At 40.1% G+C, this 22,870-nt stretch overlaps 2 protein-coding genes across 5 annotated transcripts in view; both read right to left on the bottom strand.

Moving 5' to 3' along the window:
• Positions 1–465: 465 nt before the first annotated feature.
• sinhcafl (SIN3-HDAC complex associated factor, like) lies at positions 466–4,177 on the bottom strand. 3 transcript variants are annotated; one of them, XM_083793746.1, is made up of 6 exons: positions 4,068–4,177; positions 2,511–2,662; positions 2,113–2,212; positions 1,650–1,764; positions 1,095–1,248; positions 466–995 (listed from the first exon to the last, which is right to left on the bottom strand). In XM_083793746.1, the coding sequence occupies exons 2-6, from the start codon at positions 2,636–2,638 to the stop codon at positions 812–814; spliced, it is 681 nt and encodes a 226-aa protein (XP_083649872.1). In that variant the 5' UTR covers positions 2,639–2,662; positions 4,068–4,177; the 3' UTR covers positions 466–811. The 3 variants fall into 3 exon arrangements, with proteins under 3 accessions (XP_083649872.1, XP_083649874.1, XP_083649873.1); XM_083793748.1 differs by having other exon boundaries at positions 1,095–1,245; XM_083793747.1 differs by having other exon boundaries at positions 4,064–4,166.
• Positions 4,178–4,560: 383 nt separating this feature from the next.
• The window catches only part of dennd5a (DENN/MADD domain containing 5A), a 41,751-nt gene continuing 23,441 nt past the window's right edge, over positions 4,561–22,870 (bottom strand). For both annotated transcript variants that reach the window (XM_083760077.1, XM_083760078.1), the window contains 16 exons: positions 21,380–21,614; positions 19,453–19,603; positions 18,567–18,660; positions 16,756–16,887; positions 14,899–15,051; positions 14,406–14,493; positions 14,218–14,302; positions 10,812–10,940; positions 9,799–9,920; positions 9,183–9,328; positions 8,771–8,889; positions 8,489–8,670; positions 8,156–8,238; positions 6,773–6,896; positions 6,498–6,666; positions 4,561–6,083 (listed from right to left, as the gene is read on the bottom strand). In XM_083760077.1, coding sequence (XP_083616203.1) covers positions 5,897–6,083; positions 6,498–6,666; positions 6,773–6,896; positions 8,156–8,238; positions 8,489–8,670; positions 8,771–8,889; positions 9,183–9,328; positions 9,799–9,920; positions 10,812–10,940; positions 14,218–14,302; positions 14,406–14,493; positions 14,899–15,051; positions 16,756–16,887; positions 18,567–18,660; positions 19,453–19,603; positions 21,380–21,614 — 2,199 coding nt within the window. In that variant the 3' untranslated portion in view covers positions 4,561–5,896. The remainder of the gene's footprint in view (positions 6,084–6,497; positions 6,667–6,772; positions 6,897–8,155; positions 8,239–8,488; positions 8,671–8,770; positions 8,890–9,182; positions 9,329–9,798; positions 9,921–10,811; positions 10,941–14,217; positions 14,303–14,405; positions 14,494–14,898; positions 15,052–16,755; positions 16,888–18,566; positions 18,661–19,452; positions 19,604–21,379; positions 21,615–22,870) is intronic.

Below are 22,870 nucleotides of genomic sequence, written 5' to 3'. Positions count from 1 at the left end.
ATAGCGGGTGTGTCTGCTAAATTGTGAAAATGTTGGACTATGCATGCATATATACACACATTTAAAAGCCCATAAGAAATTCATAGGACAGGTGCACTAACATCCTGGTTTTCACTAATAGCCCTTTATATACTAAAACCCTACATACTCTCAAGCTTGCACATAAAACATACAAGCAATCACACATTACCTGATATTAGAAAAAGCTGGTGTTTTTCATGAGTAAGCAAACATTGACAAATTAAGGAAAAAAATATAACAGCCTCGATATGTATGAAAAAGTAACAAAATCTTTACAAAACATTGGTCAGTTAATACAAAAAGTTTTCAAAATTACAAAACATTTCATGATCAGACATGGATAGCCTCTCGAGGCCATATAATTTTACCTACTATAAATAGTATACTAATGCCCGCATAAAAACTTTTTTTTTTCCTTTTTGTGTTCTGTAAAATAAAGTTAACAAAATAAATTCTATACAAAAAAAAAAAACATTAAAAAGGAATGAGAAGTTAACGACTTAAACCCGGTAGTCTTCGTGAAACGGACTTGAGGTACTTGAGCCACTTTTTCCAAAAAATATCTTGCCAAAAATAGCTGATCTACAAGGCTTGTAGTTCAGCTATTTTTGGCAAATATTACACCCAGAATAGGCATGCTGGGGTTCAAATGCTAACAGAAAAACGTCTATATACACATTAATCTAACAAAGGGAATGGACCTGGCATCCTGACAAGTCTGCCACTGGAGACAAAGCCAGCTGGATGCCATGGATGATAATCCTTAAAAAGAAAAAAAAAAAAAAAAAAATCACCAAGTTTCATTCAGGTCCTCTGGATGTGGCGGAGGAAGTGTTTCTGGAAGGTGTGTGGCTACTTGTGTGGCCACCAGTGTCTTCGGTTTCTTGGAGCTGCAACAGGGCTTGAAAATCCGTGGATCAATTATCACCTCACCAAACCGCCCCTTATAGACAATTCCACAGCACACCTTTTGCCTGGAGAAAAGATTTATAAAAAAGTATGCATGTGGTTAAATTTGACAAAGACAAAAATGATGGGCAATGACATTGTTTAGTGGCAGTGACATTACACACCTTTTCCAATAGGAGCGGTCAAGGAATTTGAAGGCAGAAGGAGTGTGGCGTCTCTGTTTGGACTCTATGTCTGAGCCATCATCTGACTGATTGCTGTAACTTGGAGACCTGGACGGAGACATACTGGAGGTGGTGCTGTGGGCATCAGAGTCTGCTTCAAACAAACATGTCAAAATCGTGTTATTACCGTAGATCAAGTATTTCTAAAACTATTCCATGTCAAAGACCCTCCTGCAGACCCCATAATTAAAAAAAAAAAAAAAAATATTGTGCCAGGGACTACCATAAAGATTTTGACCACCTATTGCATGTACATGAACTCTATGCAAGTGGCATACTTCACTGCATCCCTAATGTCTAAATGGACATCCACCCGCTACATCCAATAGAGGGCAGGATATGGCAACATTTTTCTTATCCAATGGTAAAAAAAAGTCACAGTTGCTACATTTCACCATATTTGTAATTGTGAGGTTTTAGCTACTACGCATTAGTGACAGTGTTATTGAAGTTATCATTTGTTAAAGTCAACCGTTTCAACTACAAGTCACCTACTTTGTCTCTTCAACATATGAAGCCTCTTCAGTTTTGCTTTCCTCTTTCCATCACCACTCTTGATCTTCTTGGGTTTGGTCAACTTGAACCCTGGTCCAGCTCTGGCATCCACAACCTGTTTTCATTTACAAACTCACTCATTAGCAATGGTAAATGGTGCATTTATAGATAGATTTTATCCAAAGCGCTTTACATATTTTGCAATCACCCATTTATACACAGATGGTGGAGGAAACCATGCAAGGCACCAACCTGCACATCGGGAGCAATTAGGGTTTCAGAGTCTTGCAGCTGCTCAAGGACACTCAAGGACACTTGGATCGAACTGGGAACCTCATGGTTCCCATCCGGCTTCTCTACCGGCCATTCTACCCCTAAACTACTCCCGCCCTGCCCCATTCTAAGGTGACCTGCCAATCAGACAAAGTGGGTTATGAAAGGATGAAAAATACCCAATACTTACATGATTCCAGTTCTTATTGGAACCATTTGGTAACTTTTTCCATCTCTTCACTAATAGCACACAGGCATTGCAGATGTCTCCCTCTCGATCTTCTGATAACCTTTATGGATACAATGTACACAATTTAGCAGATGCTCTTAATCCACAACGAGAAAAACATGAGGTAACACATCAAATGCATAGAAATTGTAATCTAAAATCATAGGTAAACAAAGAACCTATCATCAGTCTAAACAGTATAATATCTTGCCTGCCACTCATGCCAGGTCTACAAATGTAACTGAATGCACACACACACACACACACACACACACACACACACACACACACACACACACACACACACACACACACGTTAGTATAAAAAAAAGTGTATTCCTTTAAATCCGATTCCTCACCCAAAACACAGCCTGAAGGTCTCCTCATATCGACTGCTGTCTGTGAAACGTGAACTGGAGGACTTGGTCTTACAGATGCAACATCCGTCATTACTTCGGTAGATCTTTGATTTGTGAAAACCAAACATATTGCGTTCTGCAGTTGGAAAAACCTGAGAGTAGAAACCCTACTCATCAATAACAATGTTGCAAAGTCAATCAACTCATGCGATTACAATTAAGGCATTTAGCAGACTCTTAATCCAGAGCGACCTACTATACAGTAAGCAAGAACACCACATGGTACTACATAAAATGCATAGAAAATCAAAGGATCATAAGTAAACTGAGAACCTAACATATGACTAACTACAATGAAACTATAAAAATACACTATATAATGCTAGCTCTACATAATGCCATCTAAAATCACATTGTATCTCAGATTGTATAAATATAGGTTAGTGTAAGTCTGTAACCAAAGCGGACCAGTGAGGATTTTACTGTGTACTACAAATACATGTTATCCCCGTGACGAAAAGGGGCGGTACCCCCAGATATACCAGAAAGCGTTGGTTTCCAAAAAATAAAATAAATGGGGGGAAAAAAACACTAAAAAAAGGTCACCACTATAAACTGGACTCTTGATACAATTTGACAGTGAATACTGAACACAAATGTAGAATAACTTGGGCAGTACGATAAAAGCTACCGGTAGTTTTATCATTAGTTTGGGGATTGTACTCGCGGGAACGACAGAACAAAAAACAATTACCGTACATTATAATTATCAAGTCGTCGCTTGTCGGTAAGAACCAATCTTCAAGCTAAAAACGCGTGTTTTTGTTTTGCCCGGGCCGTAGATCAGTCCTTGTGATCGGCAAGCGACATTGCAATCCAGTCGAAGAGATTCAGCGGCAAGTTCACGGACTTGAATTACAAATATGCAGACTGTCTGTTACACATCATGTGTAAAATTCAGTTGATTCCTCAAACGTTTTAAAAAAAAATCATCATCAATAATCTAAAGGGGGTTGGTTTGGTGACTTCGGGCGGACAATTAAAAAGATGTAGCGTTCATCGGTCAGAGGACGACGGATAGATTGAGTGTCGGTCGGCCAGCCGCTTCTTTTTGAAGTCAACAAACAAAAAGCTACCCGGGGCTAGTCGTTGTTGGAATGTGTTAAACATGATGAATGCACTTTCATCATGTAATTACTAAATGAATACATAAAACGTTCAGCTGAACGCACGTTGTTTTTTTGTGTGTTAACATTTTAATATGATCTTCTCGGTGCGTTGGCGCAACATCCCTTTAAATTCAAACTTTTGCCCGCTAGAGCGCCAAATAAGGCTCATTGTTGTTAGCTAACATGCTAACGCGCTAGCTACCCTCCATGCCACGCTCTCTCTGTCCCCATTGTGTTGCGCGCAACAACCCGTGCACGTACACACACATACACATCAACAATACGCACGGGCACACAAGTCACACAACGCCAGGCACTTCTGATGATTCAATAAAAGATGCCAATCTACTGTTATGTTTAGAAGAAGACAAAAAGCGGACTTACCTACCGAACAAAAACTTTGAATCTTCTCTCGTAGTAGTAGTAGTAGTATTTGTGTTTGACGCACTGCGCATGCCTTACTACTGCATACAGCTGGGGATTAGAATATCATTAGCATAAAAACACGGAATGAAAAGGGTCGCGCGGAGAAAGGCCATATAAGGAGTGCAAAGGTATCTTTTGAACACGCGTTCGACCAATCGCTGACTTCTGTGCGTTGTGTTTGTAAACGTTGCATGTTGGGTAATGTAGTGAAATGAGAGTGAGAGTCCCGTTGCAACCGTAGCGTTACACTCAATGTCCCAGAATGCATCTAGTCAATGGGTTTAAAAAACAAATAAACACAACTGCCCACTTGACATGGCGCGAACGAGTTTGTTTACATTTTTACAAGCCGCTATTGTGCAGTGCACAATGATGACGCTAGTAATGAGTGAATCATGTTTTACAGTAAGAAGGATTATGTTGGTGTACATCTAATTAAAAGTAGTACAACTGTACAATGTGCATTATTGATGCTTTATTCTTTATATATATATTTTTACACTGTACACGGTTGCTCACTTAATAAACACTACATTACACATTTATGTCAATAAATGTACAACAGTATTGGAAAACAAAAATATATATCTCCCAAGATGCTCATAAGGGTCGTACATAGACAAGTACAACACAATCAGCTGAGACATGTCATTGTTGGCACAGGAAAGACATCCTTCACATCTTAATATCACTGTCTTGCTTGTCCTGTATTTCAGGTTTATGTTGCCCAGAGAGGAGGGTCCAATCATGTGAATTGAAAATGGTATAAACTAGACCTGGGCGGGGTTAACCCTTTTCCCATAGATTTTTATCAGAATTTTGCATAGCAGAAACCATGATAATTCAGGAAAGGAAGATACGTGTATTCCACATATGGTCACAATTTTTTTTTTCAAAGATCAGTGTACTTTTAGATCTTAAAGAGCCTGGCAAAGATCGAAGGTTTGTTTTGAAAACAGAGCACTATGATGATAAAAGGGTAGGAATGGTATTTAGCCTCCATGAAGGTTATTATGATGAGTCACTTTTCAAAATTGCAGAGTCCTGTTTGGAGGACGTATGTTAAAAATGTAAAGCAATGACTTGGCCATCATTCTTGTCTGACTGAATAAATTGTGCATTTCAGGTAGCCTTAGCTACACCGTCTTGTTGTCATGAGAAGCAGAACCTTATCACTGCTCAAGTAATTCCAAGTACAAGAATTGCATACTTCTTATACTCAAAGAATGACCAAACTGTGACACACCATTTCATTTACGTGGTGAATCATCCTCCACCCTTCAAAACACCTATCCCAGCCATATACATACTTATAAAGCATACTTCTACATCATTTGTTTCAAGCTCTGCATTATGACATTGGAATCTGAGTTGATAACAGAGCAAGCAACATGACAGACATAACAAAATAATACTGCTCTTCTTTGAAAATATATTAACATTTGTTGTTCCTCATTTCCCTTAAATATAGCCATTGTCTGCAGTTCATAATAACAATGAAAATATTTAGCTTTCAATAAAACAGTATAAGTGGGTTATTGTTGTAATGTTGTTATGTGAAAATCATGAATCATAATAGAAAACATATTTTTAACGTCTAACAGCAACATTATTGAGGATAAAAACATATCTTGAAAGGCTCATTGCACTTAATATATGGCAAATGTAACAGTAGCTTTAATATAAGCCAGAAAACGTAATTTGTTCAAGTCTCTTCCTGCATAAAAAAGGTTTAATTGTTCTTTTTAGTGGTCCCCAGTGATCTTCCTTCCTGGTCAGGTCCATCTGGCTTCAGATAGCACCAACACCTTTGACAAGTGAAGCTTCTAGGGTAATGTTGAATTCCTGCAGAGTTTGCAGCACTCTGATCAGAGAATTGACCAATGTGTGGTCTTTAATCAGGGCAGAGTCCTCATACATCTGAGCAGTTATTGGACAGTCTGCAAGCAGTGCTATCCAATGGTGCAGCAAATGGTCCCTAGGAGTGGAAACACTGCTTAGTTAACAATGTGACAGCCATAACCACAATACATCTAACAAAACATAAATTGGTTGTGACTTCCAATATTCACATATGACTCTCATGACCAAACGGCACAAGACAGAAATTGTTTTGCGCTATCATGCAGTCAGCCAGTTAGGTGCGGGTGCCGCTGCCGAATGATACAATTTGTTTTGTGTCAAAATGAGAATGAGATCTTGGTCAGGGTGTCATAGGGAAGGGAAGGACACTTATTATGATGGGGTGCCATGCTCTTGATTTCCTTTCCTTTCCTGTCTCACCATTTATTTTATTTTAAGTTCCTTCTCAACTACAAAATCTGTTTGGTAGTATGTTTAGTGAAAGGAGAGATTAGATATCCGTTTTGTGAGGTTAGTGATTATTTCCTACCTTGCTCCTAGACAGACAAGCATCTGGAACTTCCCATCCTTCCCAATGTTTCTTGATGTGCTGCTAATGGCACGCATGAACCGGCAGAAGTGGCGCACCCTGGTTATCCAGTTCTCATCCAGAGACGCCTCTCTCTGCTCTGCACTCTCAAAGTATACTTGTGACTTTTCTGTAAACATATGTCATTCACAAGCAAGGTCAGTAGGATAGTGATGCATTGGCATGTATAATGAATAACTGATTAAAGACTGACAGTAACATTTTTAAGCCTTTACCCAAGAAGTCCCAGATGAAGACATTCTTGAAGAGTCGTGGTGATTTGAAACCGTGCTGAAATACTTGCTCCAATGCCCAGACGAGACCATATTCCCCACACAGCAGAAGGGTCAGACTGCCTCTCTGAGAGTGATAAAAGCAACAAAAAAAGATGTGATTAAATGGGTGAGGTGCTGGAGTCACAATGAAGTATATGAAACAATAAAGGGAGACTCTGCACACTCAAATCTGTGCAAAATCAGATTTTCGTATTTTCAAGCATGTTCATCGACCAAATGTCTGAAAATCGGATTTTGCACAGATTTGAACAAACAAATTTGTAGAAGTTGAAAATTCTACATGAAAGTCCTGGCTGTGCATGGGTGGAAGGCAGAGAAAGTATAGAAGAAATATCAAAGGGCATTTCCCTTGCCAGTAAGTAAATTAGGGTAGGTAGGCTATTATGTGTAGTTCTGCCAAGGTGTGAGAATGCCAGTAACATTACAAATATAATCATCTAAATCAGCATTAACGCAGAACATCAAGCATTTTTCATATTTCCAATTTCAATTGGAAATACAATCAATTGGACCCTCTAATTGATGGTTATTGTATTTCAAAGATTGTTTTACACAGAATGTTGAGCATAATGCTGAACATGATTTCTATCCCAGTTACACAAGGGCTGACTAGGCAAAAAATATCTTTCAGAGGACCTGCTAGTTAAGAAAATAGTTAAGAAATTCCTACTGAAGATCCAGATCCAGCAGCAGTGGCTCAGTGGTAGAGTGACTGGATGGCAACTGCAAGATTCCCAGTTCGAACCCGGGCTCCCCCAGAGTTAGTGTCGAAGTGTCCTTGAGCAAGACTGAACCCCAAATTGCTCCCGGTTCCTTGCATGATTTCCTCCGGCATCGATGTGTGAATGGGTAAATGTAATGCACAATCTCTGTAAAGCGCCTTGGATAAAGGCGCTATATAAATGCACCATTTACCATTTACATTCATTCACAATCCATTCACCAGAGCGGAGGCAGAAAACGAACAACCGTAAATAGCCTTGTTGCTTATTATGTGATATTCTCGTTGTCGAAATGTAATTTTTATACTTCCATTCTTGTGAGAGAAATTACAAACTAAGCTCCTAAAATTGGGAGTAGTGGGCAGCCACCTAGGGTCGTTCAGGATGCAGTTAGGGAGGGGATCAGTGTTTTGCTCAAGGACCCTTCGACACAAAGCCAGGAGCAGCCTGGCAATCCTGGGATAGAACCAGGAACCTTTAGGTTCCCAGATGGCATCTGTAAGTACTGAGCCACTGCAGCCCCCATTTAAGGAGACAGACTGTTGGTGATGAATAATAGAACTTGAGGCTGCATGGGCCTTGTCTGGTTTGTGTCTCTCACCTCCTTCTCTGGCTTGTGGAAATGCTTCACAATTCCATTAATGGCTTCTCCCACTCCCTCCTGGATCTGACCTGTGTTCAACTCTGTACAACAAGAAAAGGAGACTCAGTCAGTCATGACATACAGGTACAGTATAGGGAAGAAAAATCCATGATGAAATGTCTCCAATCCTATCACATGCGTCATATAGGAGATTTCATAATGGAGATTTTAGATTAACAATTCAGTGTTGGTATTACCAGTTATCCAAATATTTCCACAGAACTACAACATTACAAAAATGTCATTGTGCATTGCTTCAGATAATTGAAGTGCTGTTGGTTTGTTACTCACTTGGTTTGCTGTTTGGGGAGATGGTGACGAACCTCCTCATCATCCCTGGGGACTGCTGCATGGGGGGTGTACGGCACATTCTGTCATCATTCTCTGGACTGGGTGTCATTAGTTCTCCTACCAGGATCCTCTCTAGACTGCCATCATCCACCCCCTTCCCCAGCCACCGACCACATGGGAACCTGCAACCGCACAAATGGACACATCAGTCAAAATGGGAAAGTTTTGTCTAAGAACCATTATGCTAGTTGAAAAATTCTTAAACATATAAGGTGTCCTTACCTATAAGTGTGTCCTGTGATCTCATTTCTGACCATGACGCACTCGACTAGCCACTTGGCGTAGAGGCCTGTATTATCGTGTCCCATCTGCACTGTGGTAAGCTTGCCAAGATTCTGGCACTGAAACGGTTTGGAAGGCAACATTTAATGCTATGCTTTGGAGAACCTCTCTCTGGGCATAGGTGAGATTAAAGACAATAACACTTATTCACATGAAGATTAAACCATTTTCAACTGAAATTTGTGTTGTGTCATAACCAGGTAGCCTATATTAATTTAATTTATAATACATTTACAACAATGTCACATGCCAAAAATCTACGAGCTCACAACTCACAATGGTGTGATGCATTGTGAGTTTGCAGATTGTTTACTTTCTGTATGTGATACAGTGTTAGCCATAATATGCAAACCTCAAACGTGATCTCCAGGGTGTTTCTGGGGACCTGCAATACCCCAGTCTCGGCCAGTTCTCCAGACACACACACCCAGGGGTTGGCAGTGAACATAGAGCCTCCCAGTTTCTTGCTGGATACAACTACTACATGGTAGGGGATCACTAAGCAAATAGAGAGGACACAGACACATGAGTAACTGGACAGTACTACTCACAAACTAGTCTTTGAAACAGAACCTTAAGAAACATTATACCTGCTGCTGCTTTTCTTTGACCTGCATGCTAATATTTCAAAATAGCATGTACACACCTGCATATGCTAAGTATAATTTACATATCTGCTGTCACATGCAATATCTGTATATATGTAGGCATAGCTTTATTTGTTCTATTAACCTGTTTTGTGTCTCTTTCCCTTTGCTCTCACTCTATCCTCCCTCTTCTCACAGAATACTACCGAACAATGGAGCGATTTCAACCACTGCTTTTAGTTTTATTTGATGTGGCAAATAAAACTGATTCTGATTGTATTACAATAGTGGTTTATTATTATAATAATGGCCAGTAATAACACCATCTGAATATGGTCAATTGCCAGACTGCACAATATCGCTGAATGTAGTAGTACTCACTGATAGTGGTAAAAACATTGGTGAAACAGAAGTAGTCCACAGCGTTGAAGGACAGGAGGTGGTAGAGGAATTGCTCTTTCTCATCGTCACAGCGCAGGAAAGCATATCGCTTGTACAGTTTTCTATAAGAAAAACAAATAACATATCATTAACATATATGAGACCAAAGACATTAACGTCTAGAGTGAGGAGATTACATACTGTACATTCTAGTATGTACATACATACATACTTACGACTGTTTATTCAGACTTGGTAAAAGTGACCCATGGATAAACGATCTTCTCCGTGACAGTCGGTACAGAAATAATAGTTAAGTAAATAATCATGGGCACAGAAATAATAGTTAAGTAAGTAAACAGTCATGGTTGCCATTTACTACAGAAACAGAAATACTGACAAACACAGGTCACAGATGGAAACAGAAATCAACCTGAGTGTGACCCAGTTCTCCACTGATATTATCAATTATGAAGAGCCCATATGAATAATTTATCCTCACATGGATTGTAGTATGAAGCTTAGCAGTTTCAAAAGCCAATGCATTATTAATGTATTGCAGATATCAGGTTAACTTAATATGAGGGACAATGATCCAAAATTGTCTGCGTAAACAAATACCCCAAAACGTGGTATAGCAGGAGCACAGCATGCTATTGTTTTCAGGGCTGCAATTTAGAATAATTTCCATAATCGATTAATCTGTTTTAGGATTTTTCCATTAATCTGTGATTCATATATAATGTTATAAGGTACAAATTGATGGAAAATGCTCATCAATCTCTCTAAACCCAAACAGACTTTCTGCAATATGTCTATGCAGCAGTAAAAGGTATAATTTTCCATTTTATAATACGCAACTAAGACAAGCATTTACATTTTGGTGACATCGTAAATTACACATATTACACATTTGTACAAGGTACATCACTATACAGATTTTTCTATTACTAAACTTTGATAAAAAGAAATAAAAAAACGAATGATTATTAGATTCATGTAATTTTGCTTACTTTGTAAGCTCATGGTCGGAGAGCAACTGCTTCAAATGTCTGGAAAGCAGTTTTTTCTCCATGGAGAGTCGGACCCAGGCTCTGGCCTTGCCCACATCTGTCTTGATCTCACTAATGTTCTGGATGTGCCTGCATATGAGAGAACACAGAGGATAGAGGAGGTTAAGTGCTTGTTTGTACATTAAGAGCATGTGCAAACGCACAGAAATACATTTCATCGTTTTCATCATTATTACTGAAATCAACCCTGGGATACTTGCAATACAACATAACATTGTCAGACCCAGTGCTATGGCCAAGGACATTGATCTCTCTCTCTCTCTGATTCCATAGCAGAACCTGAAGCAGACTCCCTCGTGCAGTGGGCTCTGGGGACACCCAGAGGTAATTGAGGTGGTTCCCAGCTAAATTAGTTATGATGGCATCAACCTTAGTTTAACCACTTTAAGCCAATTTTATACCGTTGCAATTTTGATAACAATCTTGAAAGAATTTGAAGATTTTGGAATAATTCTGATATATTCTTTTAATATAAATCATCTCTGATGGGGGTCTGTGGAACAAAATCTTTTCAGATGGTGGTCCGGGGCCAAATATGTATAAATGTAGGTGTCCTGACCATGAAAATGTTTGAGAACCACTGCCCTAGTGTGTGAGCCAGACTCATCTCATGACAAGACACATTACCTTCCACTTCACCTGTACCATAAGCATGGTCTGCTCCCTAAGAGCTCTTCATCATGTCTTACACGTCTCAGACTTCCAAACCCCTCCCTGGCTGTGCACAAAATAACCCAGTTTCCTTCATTCATTCTCTCCATGGCAACCGAGCAAATCAGTGTCACTATATTGGGTGCCAACCTAGTATGTCCAAAACCCTATCTTGTCAGGAAAAACAAAACCTGCGTTCCAATGGAGAGACAGACTCATACTTTTCATTATTTAATTATTTGTAAAACTCACAAACAGATGTAAAGGGTAACCCATCCCATTGATTTATGGTGGGGGAGAGGATACAATGTTACTGCCCAACAATAGATTGTAAAAAACAAACAAACAAAAACACAATCCTGTGTCATAAGATGACAATTCAATTATTGAAACATACATTTGTGACTTGACTGGGAGATAGTTGTTATTTGTTACATGTGTGTGTTTAAGAGCAGTGGGACAGCTGCAGACAGTGGTACTACAGCTGCGTGACCGTGCCCTGAGCTAACCCTGCACCCCCACCCCTGCCATCCAAACCAGACACACAGGAAGTCTGGGAAATAGGCTGGAAGTAACATGCTGTTACACAGCTTCACTCTGAGCCGGCGTCACGCTACGCAAAGAATGACTCCACATCATGGCGAGGACGATAACAACTCCACACTAACAGGGATACACACATAGGCAGCCATAGAGTACAGCAGTGGTTGTCCATTTTTTATGTCAATATAATATATCCATTGCTAGCAAATTGGTGCTTTATGAAGTAGGCAAAACAGGAATAAAGAAAAGCTCTGTCTGACATACGATACTGCCCCTGAATTTGAATTTAAAAGTCTCCTTGTGCAAAACAAAGCTGCTGTTGATGTAGGTCAGACTACTTATAGGAAATAGGAAATGTTATTCAACAGTCTGCCACAAGAAGGCACTATAAGCAAGACAACATCACTAATAACTAGAAAGCAGTTCCTGTAGAAACTGCGTGGGCTCGCGTAAAATGCATTGTATAAAGTTATTGCCTTGTCAAGTTTGAAACTCGGGGACCGGAGTAATGGTGTTACCATTGGTGGTCTAAATCCATAATCAAATTTCGGGACTGTAGCATATTGTAAACAAAAGTAGAAAATGCATTAAAGCTGAAGTAAAAGTTAAAAAAGTATGAAAATTTGTAAAAAACTATAGTTTAAGCATAAATAACTTGAAGTAAAAAAAGGTTTTTTATTTTTAAGTTTTCATTTTTTTCATTTTGTTTTATTTTTATTAACGTGCGTGCGTGCGTGCGTGCGTGCACTTGCGAGAGCTGTGTAAAGGCCAGCCAATAGGAAGACAGGGTGTGTGTGTGTGCGTGAGTGCGTGCGTGCGTGCGCTTGCGAGAGCTGTATAAAGGCCAGCCAATAGGAAGACAGGGTGTGTGTGTGCGTGTGTGCGTGCGTGCGTGCTCTTGCGAGAGCTGTGTAAAGGCCAGCCAATTGCACAAATAGCAGACCTACAAGCTCACAAGGTATCGCAGAGCAACTCATTGAGATCTTGTAACTTTAATTTCAGCCCTGTAATTAAGCCCTTATATGTCTCAGCTGTGGAAGTGTAAAAGACTGCCAGCACTATGACTGGGAGTGGCGCGATATGAACTTGCAGGTCTGCTATTTTACAATGATCCTGAATGGGGGGAAACTATGCCCGAACAAATTGCTCTATCGCAAAAAGTAAAAGTCGAATGCAAATATTTCTTTCGCTGTGAGTGGCCTGAGATATTGAGGTACACCATGTGCGATTGTGGTGTTGGTACGATCGAAAATGTGGTTATAAGAGCGAGTTAAGAATTGTCATCGCGATAATTTCCTCGTAAGAATTATACAATGGAGGTCAATGAGCAGCTTGACTGTATTTGTGTCACTTAAAAGGCCGTAGTTCACATTCTGTATGTCTCTGTGCTTTGGTGGTCACATTGTGTGAAAGAGGACATGTGTGGCTACAAAATGACCAAAGAACATGCGTGTAAAATGAATATTTTGGCCGGGACGACAATTTGTTTGGTACATTTTCAAGGAAAGATTTTCACTTTCCACACTCTAGTGAAAGAAGCCCCGCACTCTAAGTTGGCACTAATTAGGCGAAACGGCCTGCGATTGAACTGCGATTTCGGAAAAACCGTTTAACGTATTCGAATACGGTTTGAACCACAAAAAGGTCCAGAGTCGTGTGAGCTTTCTAAAGTATGCCAGAGTAATGAGGCTGCAAAAGTGAGGTTGATTTAGAGATAAATCCCATACATTGTCTATGGGAGGAAAAAACTATAAATAAAGTTAAATATTTTAAAAAGTATAAACTTTTTCAAAACAACTTTTTCACCAAAGATAGATGAACATTATAAAGTTTGAATGAAGTTTCAAAGTGAAAGTATGACGGAGTAATAAGAGCTCAAAAAAGTTAACTGTGAAAAATGGGACCTTTATTCCATCGACTCTCACTATAAAGAATGTAAAAAAAAACAAGCATAAATAAAGAGCTGAACAGTTTGAAGTTTGAACTAAATTTCTAGTATAAAGTATGTGGAAGTAGTTAGGTGCCAAAAAAAGGGTGGAATAAATAAACAAACAAATAAATATAGGCTGGCAAAAACTATTGTGTGCTCGCTGTGGCGAGCCCACAATAATTATGTTTCCAAACCAAGCTGATGTGAAATGTGGAGACTTGCCTCATGTCTTGTATGAGAGAGATTCTGAGAGGGGGTAAGGCAGCGCCACCATCAGATCTGCGTCTCTCAGGATCATGGATGAAACCTGAGGAAACATGAAAGGAGTTATTTATATTAGTCAAGTGGCTACAACCACACAATTTCACAGATCTGAGCACTCAGTCATGTCTTCTGATTTCAATAATTACCTGGGGGACCTAAACACCCTGGAGTTGCATCCTTCTTCTCTTTGCTTTCCTGGTAGTGGAGCAAGTGTGACCACAAGGCAGATTTACCCTGCACAAGCAAACACAAGTTGTTGAATTCTGCACAGACTGTGTTGGTTATCCTGGGCATAGTATAAATGCAGCAGTGGTTCTCAAACTTTTTCATGTCAAGGACCCCCAAATTAATATAGATTTAACCGCAGACCTTCACCTGAAAAGGTTATTTGTGCCACGGAAAAATGTTTCAAGGATATTCCAAATGTTTCCATTTTCCCCCAAGATTCTTTAAAAGTAGCAGATCTACACTACAGTAGCTTGTCCGAATAGCCGATACAGTAAATCGCTATTTTCAAATAGGCATTTTATGTTTAAATGGGGTAAACTGATTTTGCTGCCATATCATTTTGCTGAGGACCCAGTAGATTCCAGACCTCACTTTGAGAAGCGTTGTTATAGAGGACGTTGAGCTCTTTACCTGTTTGACCTGCAGGCCATGGCTCCAGATCCTTTCCAGCAGGTCACAGAGACTGGCGATGAGAGTGTTTTCCTCCACACCCGTAATGCTCACCTCCCCGTGACCTAGCTCAACCGCCTCCCTACCCATCTTCTCTACCAGCATACGCTTGGTCTACAACGGAAACACACAGACACATGCACAAAACAAACAGACATGCAAACATACAGATAAGAGATCTGTTCTGCATGAAGCATTGGACATATGGATATGCTGTGATATAGACGATTTGGGCAGAAAGTCAGTTCAGGCATGAAAGGATTTAAGTTCTTTGATGAGAATAGTCCTGTAACAAATATGATACAAATTTGAGGATAATTATTGCGACCACAGGTCGCAGTTAACTATGGAATCTAGCATTTTGCGTCAGTGTGTTTTGGTTGGTTGGTCACCTTAGGCAAGCCACCCCAGGTCATCGTGACATCACGTGACATCAGCCCCCTGGTCACCCCAGGCAAGCCCCCAGGTCATCGTGACATCATCAGGGATGGATAGTGAATGCGACCTGCTGTCCAAATATGGAGATCCCTGATGTCATCAATATTGTCCAGAAACTCATCTGACCTCAAACCCTTAAATCTCCATATATGGATATATGTCAGGACTCAGAACCAGTTCTGACATTCCATATATATTGATCCTTCCCCTTCCATAATTTCTCTTCGATGTCTCCCTTTTGACTTATACCTGTCCATTCAAACTCTAGACGGGCCTGCCCCAAAGTTATTAGTGCAGCCGCACCCGGCCATCAACGAGGCGGATGCGTGCACGCTCGCCCTCAGGCGTCTTACTGGTATATAAATTGTGTGTGTGCGCGTGAGTGTTAATTGATCACAAAATGTTAAGTTGGAAATCTCATATAAATCTCATCAGAAGGAAATCTTCTAAAACCATAGCCATATTATACAGATCAAAATAAATCTTGAACCAAAACTCATTATATTTACAATTCCCTCATAGTTCTATATATGACATACTGTGTGGAGGTATGTGTAAACACATTAAATGTTTTTGTTTGTGGCTTTCGCCTTTATTTTATATTTTTATGGAGGGAGAGACAGTAGGCTGACAGGAAATGGGGAGATGGGGGGGGGGGGGGTGACATGCAGTGAAGGCCGTCGAGATCGGGAGTCGAACCCGCAGCACACTGCCATACTGGATTACCTGCCAAGGTGCCTGGACCACTGAGCCACGGCCCAGGCCTATAAAACCAACATTAATCCAAATTTTATTTTACAGAAAAGAGTTATACGAATAATTAAGAGATCTGAGTACCGGGAGCCTACCAACAACCTATTCATACATCTTCACACACTAACATTCTGGGATATAGTCATTCTTCAGTTCAAACCTCACTGATTCTGTTCAAAGCCCAAAACAATCTACCGGTACTTCCTAACTGTCTTCACAAACTGTTTGAGACCAAAGACACCAAGGGCTCCATCTTGCACCCTTATCCCTAAACTTATTTGCCATTTTTTACTATTTTGAAAATCTACATCTACATGTTGTGAGCTTGTAGATCAGCTATTTGAACCATTTTTAAAGTTTTCTTAAATAGTAAAAAATGGCAAATAAGTTTAGGGATAAGGGTTAAGGGGTGGCGCAAGATATAGCCCCAAATATGAACTCAGAAATTCTGGCAACAACTTTTGCAAGAACTAATACCAAACAACATTGTTTATCTGTGAAAGGGATAAGTCTGTGGAAATCCTGTGAAAAGGAATTAAGGATGTGTAGTTCGGTCTATGTGTTTAAAAACATTGAAAGTGAAAAGTGTGTGTGTGTGTGTGTGTGTGTGTGTGTGTGTAAACCCACTTTGTTTCTACACTCCTTCAACAATCCTTCCACAAATTTCCAGTTGGTTTGAGCGATGACAGAAGGTGAGAGGTTGGATAGTTTTGGCTGTCTGATGGTTGTTCCCAGGTTCCTGGCCTCCTGGATGTACTTCTGTTATCAAAGACAAAATACACAGTCAGCAAAGGAACGAATCATAAAGAACCCACAAAATTAGTAAAAGAAATGTTCTCAATGTACATACAGGATTTAAATATGTACAGTACAGACATACAGGATATGTACACAGGTTCAGATCACTAACAGGAAAGAAATAACATTCAACACAGACGTACTTAGCACAATGATTAGCCAACTACAGGGATTGATCATGGTCCAAAGTGAACAGAGAGGAGGGTTTAACTTTAAAGTGTGTTCTATGCTGAGTTGCTGACGAATAATGGAAACTCTCTGTACTGAGGATTTATTTTATCCTATTAAAATAATTACTGAGTTGACCACTGGCTACAACGACTAATAATCCACAATCCTTTTCTGGTGTCAATTTTTATATGTTAAATGTAGAAATGTGTGTTCATCGTTGTGCCTTGTAGGTCAATATGTATAGGGAAATTCTCTCCCAACTATATTGTGAGAGGTATTAATGCATCTTCAATCCAATGTACCAGACAATTACTATAACAGTTTCAATGATTTTGATTCAAATCATAATACATTACACAATTGCTACTGAAATTCTCACTGCTTTACACTGTTTAAATTCAGTCAATATTAAGATTTTGGATTCCAAATGACAGTATGGGCTCCATCTTGCGCCACCCTTATCCCTTATCCCTAAACTTATTTGCCATTTTTTACTATTTTGAAAATCATTTTAAAATAGTTCAACTAGCCGATCTACAATTGTGAGCTTGTAGATCAGCTATTTTAACTATTTTAAAATGTTTTTTAAGCCTAGCCCCTAGGTATGAAGTTCCATGGATGATCAACTAACACTCTGGTACTGGTGGTAGTGAACGAGGGAGGGAGTGAGGAGCACATGGAGGGAGAGGCCATGTGTGGGCATTGAATGAATTCTCAGGCCTCAGTCACTACCGACACATACCACATCCACAGTCACCGACTTTAGACAGGGCCTGTAGGACTGGGAGAGCCAGTAGTAGTCTAGAAACAGCAGGAGCTGCCGCTCCGGAAACAAACACTCCACATGCTGAGCGTGTGAGTATGTGAGTGAAAGAGACACAGACAGAAAGACAGTGTGACCAACAGCATGCCAGAGTATTTGTGGGAGAGATATAGGCCTAATTATACTCTGTAGTAAGATAGTGTTGCTTGCCAAAAATAACTGACCTACAAGTTAGCAACTTGTAGATCAATTATTACTGGCAAGCAACACGCTTGCATGATGAAGTATAAATTAAGATATAGATAGCATAAGAATGAGATCATAATATTAAGTCACAAAGAAAACAATCACAGTAACAGAAAATAACAATATACCTTATAATATCCCTATTAAAATAGGTATATTATATTCAATGAATGTATCTTGTAATATGAATAATGCAGCCTTGTTTTAGTTTTTCTCCTTTTTCTTTTTTCGTATTGTCTTTTTTTGTTGTTGTCTGTCTTTTCATCAATAAAATGTAAGTATAAAAAATAGGTATATTATAGTATAATTTCACTTTAGACTCACAGAAGAACCAGTCACACATACGTAAAGTTTAGGAAGAAAGTAAAGCAGGGACATTGCAAATAAAAATGTATTCTGTAAATGTAAGTTGCACTGATAGACAACAGCAACATAAGAGGAGAAAAACCCTTGTATGAACCTCTCTCTGGTCATTGTCTAAATAAAGGTGCTCAGCGTGCTGCTTCTGTCTGTCTCTCCTTCTCCACTGGGCTGGAGCGCTCCTCTTGGCCCATCTACAAAACAATACGAAACAAAACAAATAATGTTTTACAGTTGTTTTACAAATCTAAGCTTTAGACAAGAAGAACTGACCACAAAATGAAGGGTTCCCTTCAGCTCCTTTATTTACTGCAAATGGTGATGAACTAGGTTTTAATTGGATCCCCTACAGTAGGGAGTAGGGACCCAAAACAACAACAAACAAAACCTCCTTGACGTGGTGAAAGAAAGGTCAGGCCAAAATAATACAAAATGATGTTATACACTCCATAACGTGAGGCTGTAACATAAATGGATGATTTAACATAAAATCTTCTCAGAATGCGACCCTCCTTGTGGTTATTCGTTTTGTGGTTTCTCGAGTTGAATTCGGACAACACACCAGGTGGTCTGAGCACTGTGGTAACCTAAACGAGCGTATCGTCTCATCATGTATTGTGACAATACATAATGAGAGTAAACTTAAGGTTAGATGTAGAGCCAGCATTGAGACAATTTGTCTCAATGCTGGCATTACCCCTAACCGTAACCCATTTTCGGCGGGAACCCCTTTTGGTGTTTTAAACATTATGTTATAATTTAGCTATTGAAAAATAGCAGATCTACAAGCTCATAGTGCGCCACCGAGTGGTGCGCTACGAGCTTGTAGGTCTGCTATTTTTTTTAAATGGTGAAAATATTTATTTCAGAAAACTGGAGGATTTAGAAGTTTTTATTTATTTATTTTGAGGTCAGGCCTAAATGGTTTTTAAGTTTACTGAGTTTAATGAGTATTGCACTGCTCATAATGTGACAGATTGACTCACTTATTGCTGGTAGGCCCAGTGGAGAGCACATCAGACTGCAGTCGGGGGAAGAAGCCTTGTTCATAACGGCCCTGACCAATCTTCATGTCCAGTAGGTGGGGGTGTAGGGCTGTGTGGTCGATCTTTGACACTCTCATCTCTATGGCTTTCTCTGTGGGTGACACATGGCAGGGGGATTTATGGTAGGATGGTATGAGGAGAGAGTGTGGGTATGTTGATTTCTTCATTACCTGAAGAAGACCCAAGAGGTCGAAACGTTGTAACCTAAAATAAAGAATTGGAGCTCATAACAGTGTGCGGACCTCCCTCCTTCCTTCCTATGTTGATTTCTTAACAGTTCCTAGATGTATGACTCACCCGCCTCAGCTGCCAAGGCTTCCCTTGGTTTTGTTTTTCATCCCTGTACTTGTGTATCTGATCTGTAGCCTACAGTATACATGTCATGATCAGTGATTGCTATCGCCTGCTGCTTGCTTCTGGACACAGGAAAACCCCACATATAAATGTAACTCTGAGCGTGTACACTGATTTTTACTGTCTATAAAACTGAATACATTCTTATATGGTTCATTTTTCCATATTATGTGATTTTCAATTAGCAGGACATTTGAATCTAGAAAATAAATTACTTTTATAAGGTGGCTGGGGCTCTCAACTCAAATTGATATTTGTTAACGCCTCATGGATTGCAATCAGGTCTAATGTAGGTGTTGGTTTCATAAAACATAATAAAGTAGCATAGTAAATAAGTAAGTAAGTCAGAGATGCTTATTGTCGGTATCAGCCAGGGCGTGGGAGTCTATCCCCGTTTCAATGCGCTAGACCTCTGGGAGATGGATTGCTGTTGAGTGCAACACCTACCATCAGCTCCCAGTATCGCACAACATCAAGCTGTGCTACTCATACACTGAGTTGGCAGTATAGTAAATAAGTAAATAAAATAGGGCTATTGCAATGCAACACATATTGTGTTTAGAAAAGTGGGAAAATGTGTTGTGTAACCTACTATCACATTGAGAAATCCTTAAACAATCATCATCCTCATGCTGTGAGTCATCACACCAAAGTCCAAACCATCACCAACACGACTAAAGACATAAGACACTGTTAAGAGGGTTTAGCTCACCAAGGTTAGTGCTTAGCTGACATACCAGCAATGGATATTGGATCTCACACAGTAATCTTAAAGGTATATTCAGTGATTTCACTCAAAAAACCTTAGGTTTCGTTTTTGGCTGTGGGACCCAGCCTTTCGTCCAATCAGGATAGAGAGTCAAAAACGAAACCTAAGGTTTTTTGACCCCCAGGGGTTAACTGGGGACAGGGAGGAACTCCTTATATGGCCAGCACACTCTATAGTAGGGAGGATTATCACAACAAAACAAAAAAATAAGTGATATTTGAATTAAGTGAAATCACTGAATATACCTTTAATTATTCTTTGATGAGACTTATAAAACTTGTACTTAAGTCTTCTGTATGAAAAACTACATTAATCCATTTTTAAGCTACTGTTCAGAAATCCTCCATGTGTAGCTCAAATAATGATGAATCAACACATTTTTAAGAAGGTGGGTCTTGTGCCCCAATGCCATGAGGTGCATGGCAATATCTCCATTCTTTTTTTTTAATAAATGACTGTAAATGACTGTTTTAGTTCACAATGTGTCACCATTTTTGAAGATTGTGAACATTTGGAAACATTTTGAATATTAAAATTATAGGGATGCCAGGTTATGGTTATGTCTGTGTCCGTGTTTTATTAATATTTAACTAATGAAAAGTAACGGAACCATTTAGCTAAACAATAAGTACATTGGATCCATGGGAACACACTTTCTTTTTCTTATTTCCGGAAAAGTACAAGACAAGGCAGTTTACTGTACACAGACAGAAATACATTACATTACAAAACATGTCTGCCTACCCGCTTCGTCGATGTTGGTGCATTTCTGGTACATGGAGGTGCGCAGAGTGGGCGTGCGAACGTTCAACATGCGGATCTTGTCGACGCGGGCGTCAAACACCCTCAGAGAGTGGTCCTTGTCCTCGTCATCGTGGCAGAGGATCTTACTGTCGATGAAGGAGGCAAACATTTGCGTCTCCAGAAAACGGGACAGGAAGGGCAGATAGGGCTCTGGCTGGTCAGAGAGGAAGGAGGCCTGGAGAGGACAAAATAAGAAATTAACTGGGACGTAAGTCGGGACTTGATCACTCCCGGCTGGGTCACCTGAGTGAGGGGTATGATGTTGCGAGACCCGAAACCCCGATGACCTTGGGATACATCACTGAGGATACGTCCCAGGTGCATCCATTTATTTGGCGCTGCACTGTGGCGACATGGACTAGGGCTACGCTTATGCGGGCCCTTTGTCTAAGACAAATTTCTTCCTCGGGAGACTAATAAAGTATATCTCATCTCATCTCATCTTATGTATGTATTTTGTTATAGTTCTTCTATTTATAGTGACTCATAGGAATAGACTAAGTGACAACCAGGAATAGTCTGGTGACCACCGGAGAGACGGGTGGCAGCCGGAAATTAGACGGCACCCGGGAGCAGTATGGGTTAGCGCCCCAGCCTGTGTCTTCCGTGAGGAAGAAGCCCAACAAACCCACGGTGAGGCCTTTAGGAGGGCCATACAAGCCTCAAGCGGAGCCGGCGGCACCACCAAGGGCAAGGTGGAGCCTGCGGAACCGTTGCGGCTTGAGAATCCACCATTCCTGAATAAAGTGCCAGGTGCTGGGAGTCTGGTGCAACGCACAGGGCCTGAACTGGTGAGAGCAGGAGTGGACCTGGTGAGACGTAGGAGGGGCCCGGACAGGTGTCAACCCACAGAGCCTAGTCCTTCCATGTGCCAGAATGGTACCTCCCAGTCCCGGCAGAGTAGTTCAGGAGGAATGGATTGTGTGGCCCTGGTTTTTCCCTAATGGAACTTATCGAGGGTAGCTACTGGGACGTAAGTCGGGACTTGATCACTCCCGGCTGGGTCACCTGAGTGAGGGGTATGATGTTGCGAGACCCGAAACCCCGATGACCTTGGGATACATCACTGAGGATACGTCCCAGGTGCATCCATTTATGTATGTATTTTGTTATAATCAAACTAAATCAATGTAATCTATTATAAAGAAATAACGATAATTTAAAAAAATAATCAATTATCAATATTTTTGTCATGTCATTATTGGGGAAATGTTTCCTTTTTTTCAAAGGAAAGGGAAAATCAAATGTAGTGAAAATAGCCAACTCACAAGCTCACAACTCAATCTTCTATTTTCGATTATCGCTACTAAAATAATAAATATTTGCAGCCATAGAAATGAATAAATAATACACCTACATTTTATAGTACAGTATGTTTAATACACAAGAATACTGCCACCAAGTGATAAATAGCACTATGACAAAAGAGTG

This window comes from Protomyctophum parallelum (assembly GCF_964188405.1).
Source record: "Protomyctophum parallelum genome assembly, chromosome: 2".
Taxonomy (NCBI): domain Eukaryota; kingdom Metazoa; phylum Chordata; class Actinopteri; order Myctophiformes; family Myctophidae; genus Protomyctophum; species Protomyctophum parallelum.
Note: the sequence above shows the minus strand (reverse complement) of the source record. Positions and strands in the feature narration are given on the sequence as shown.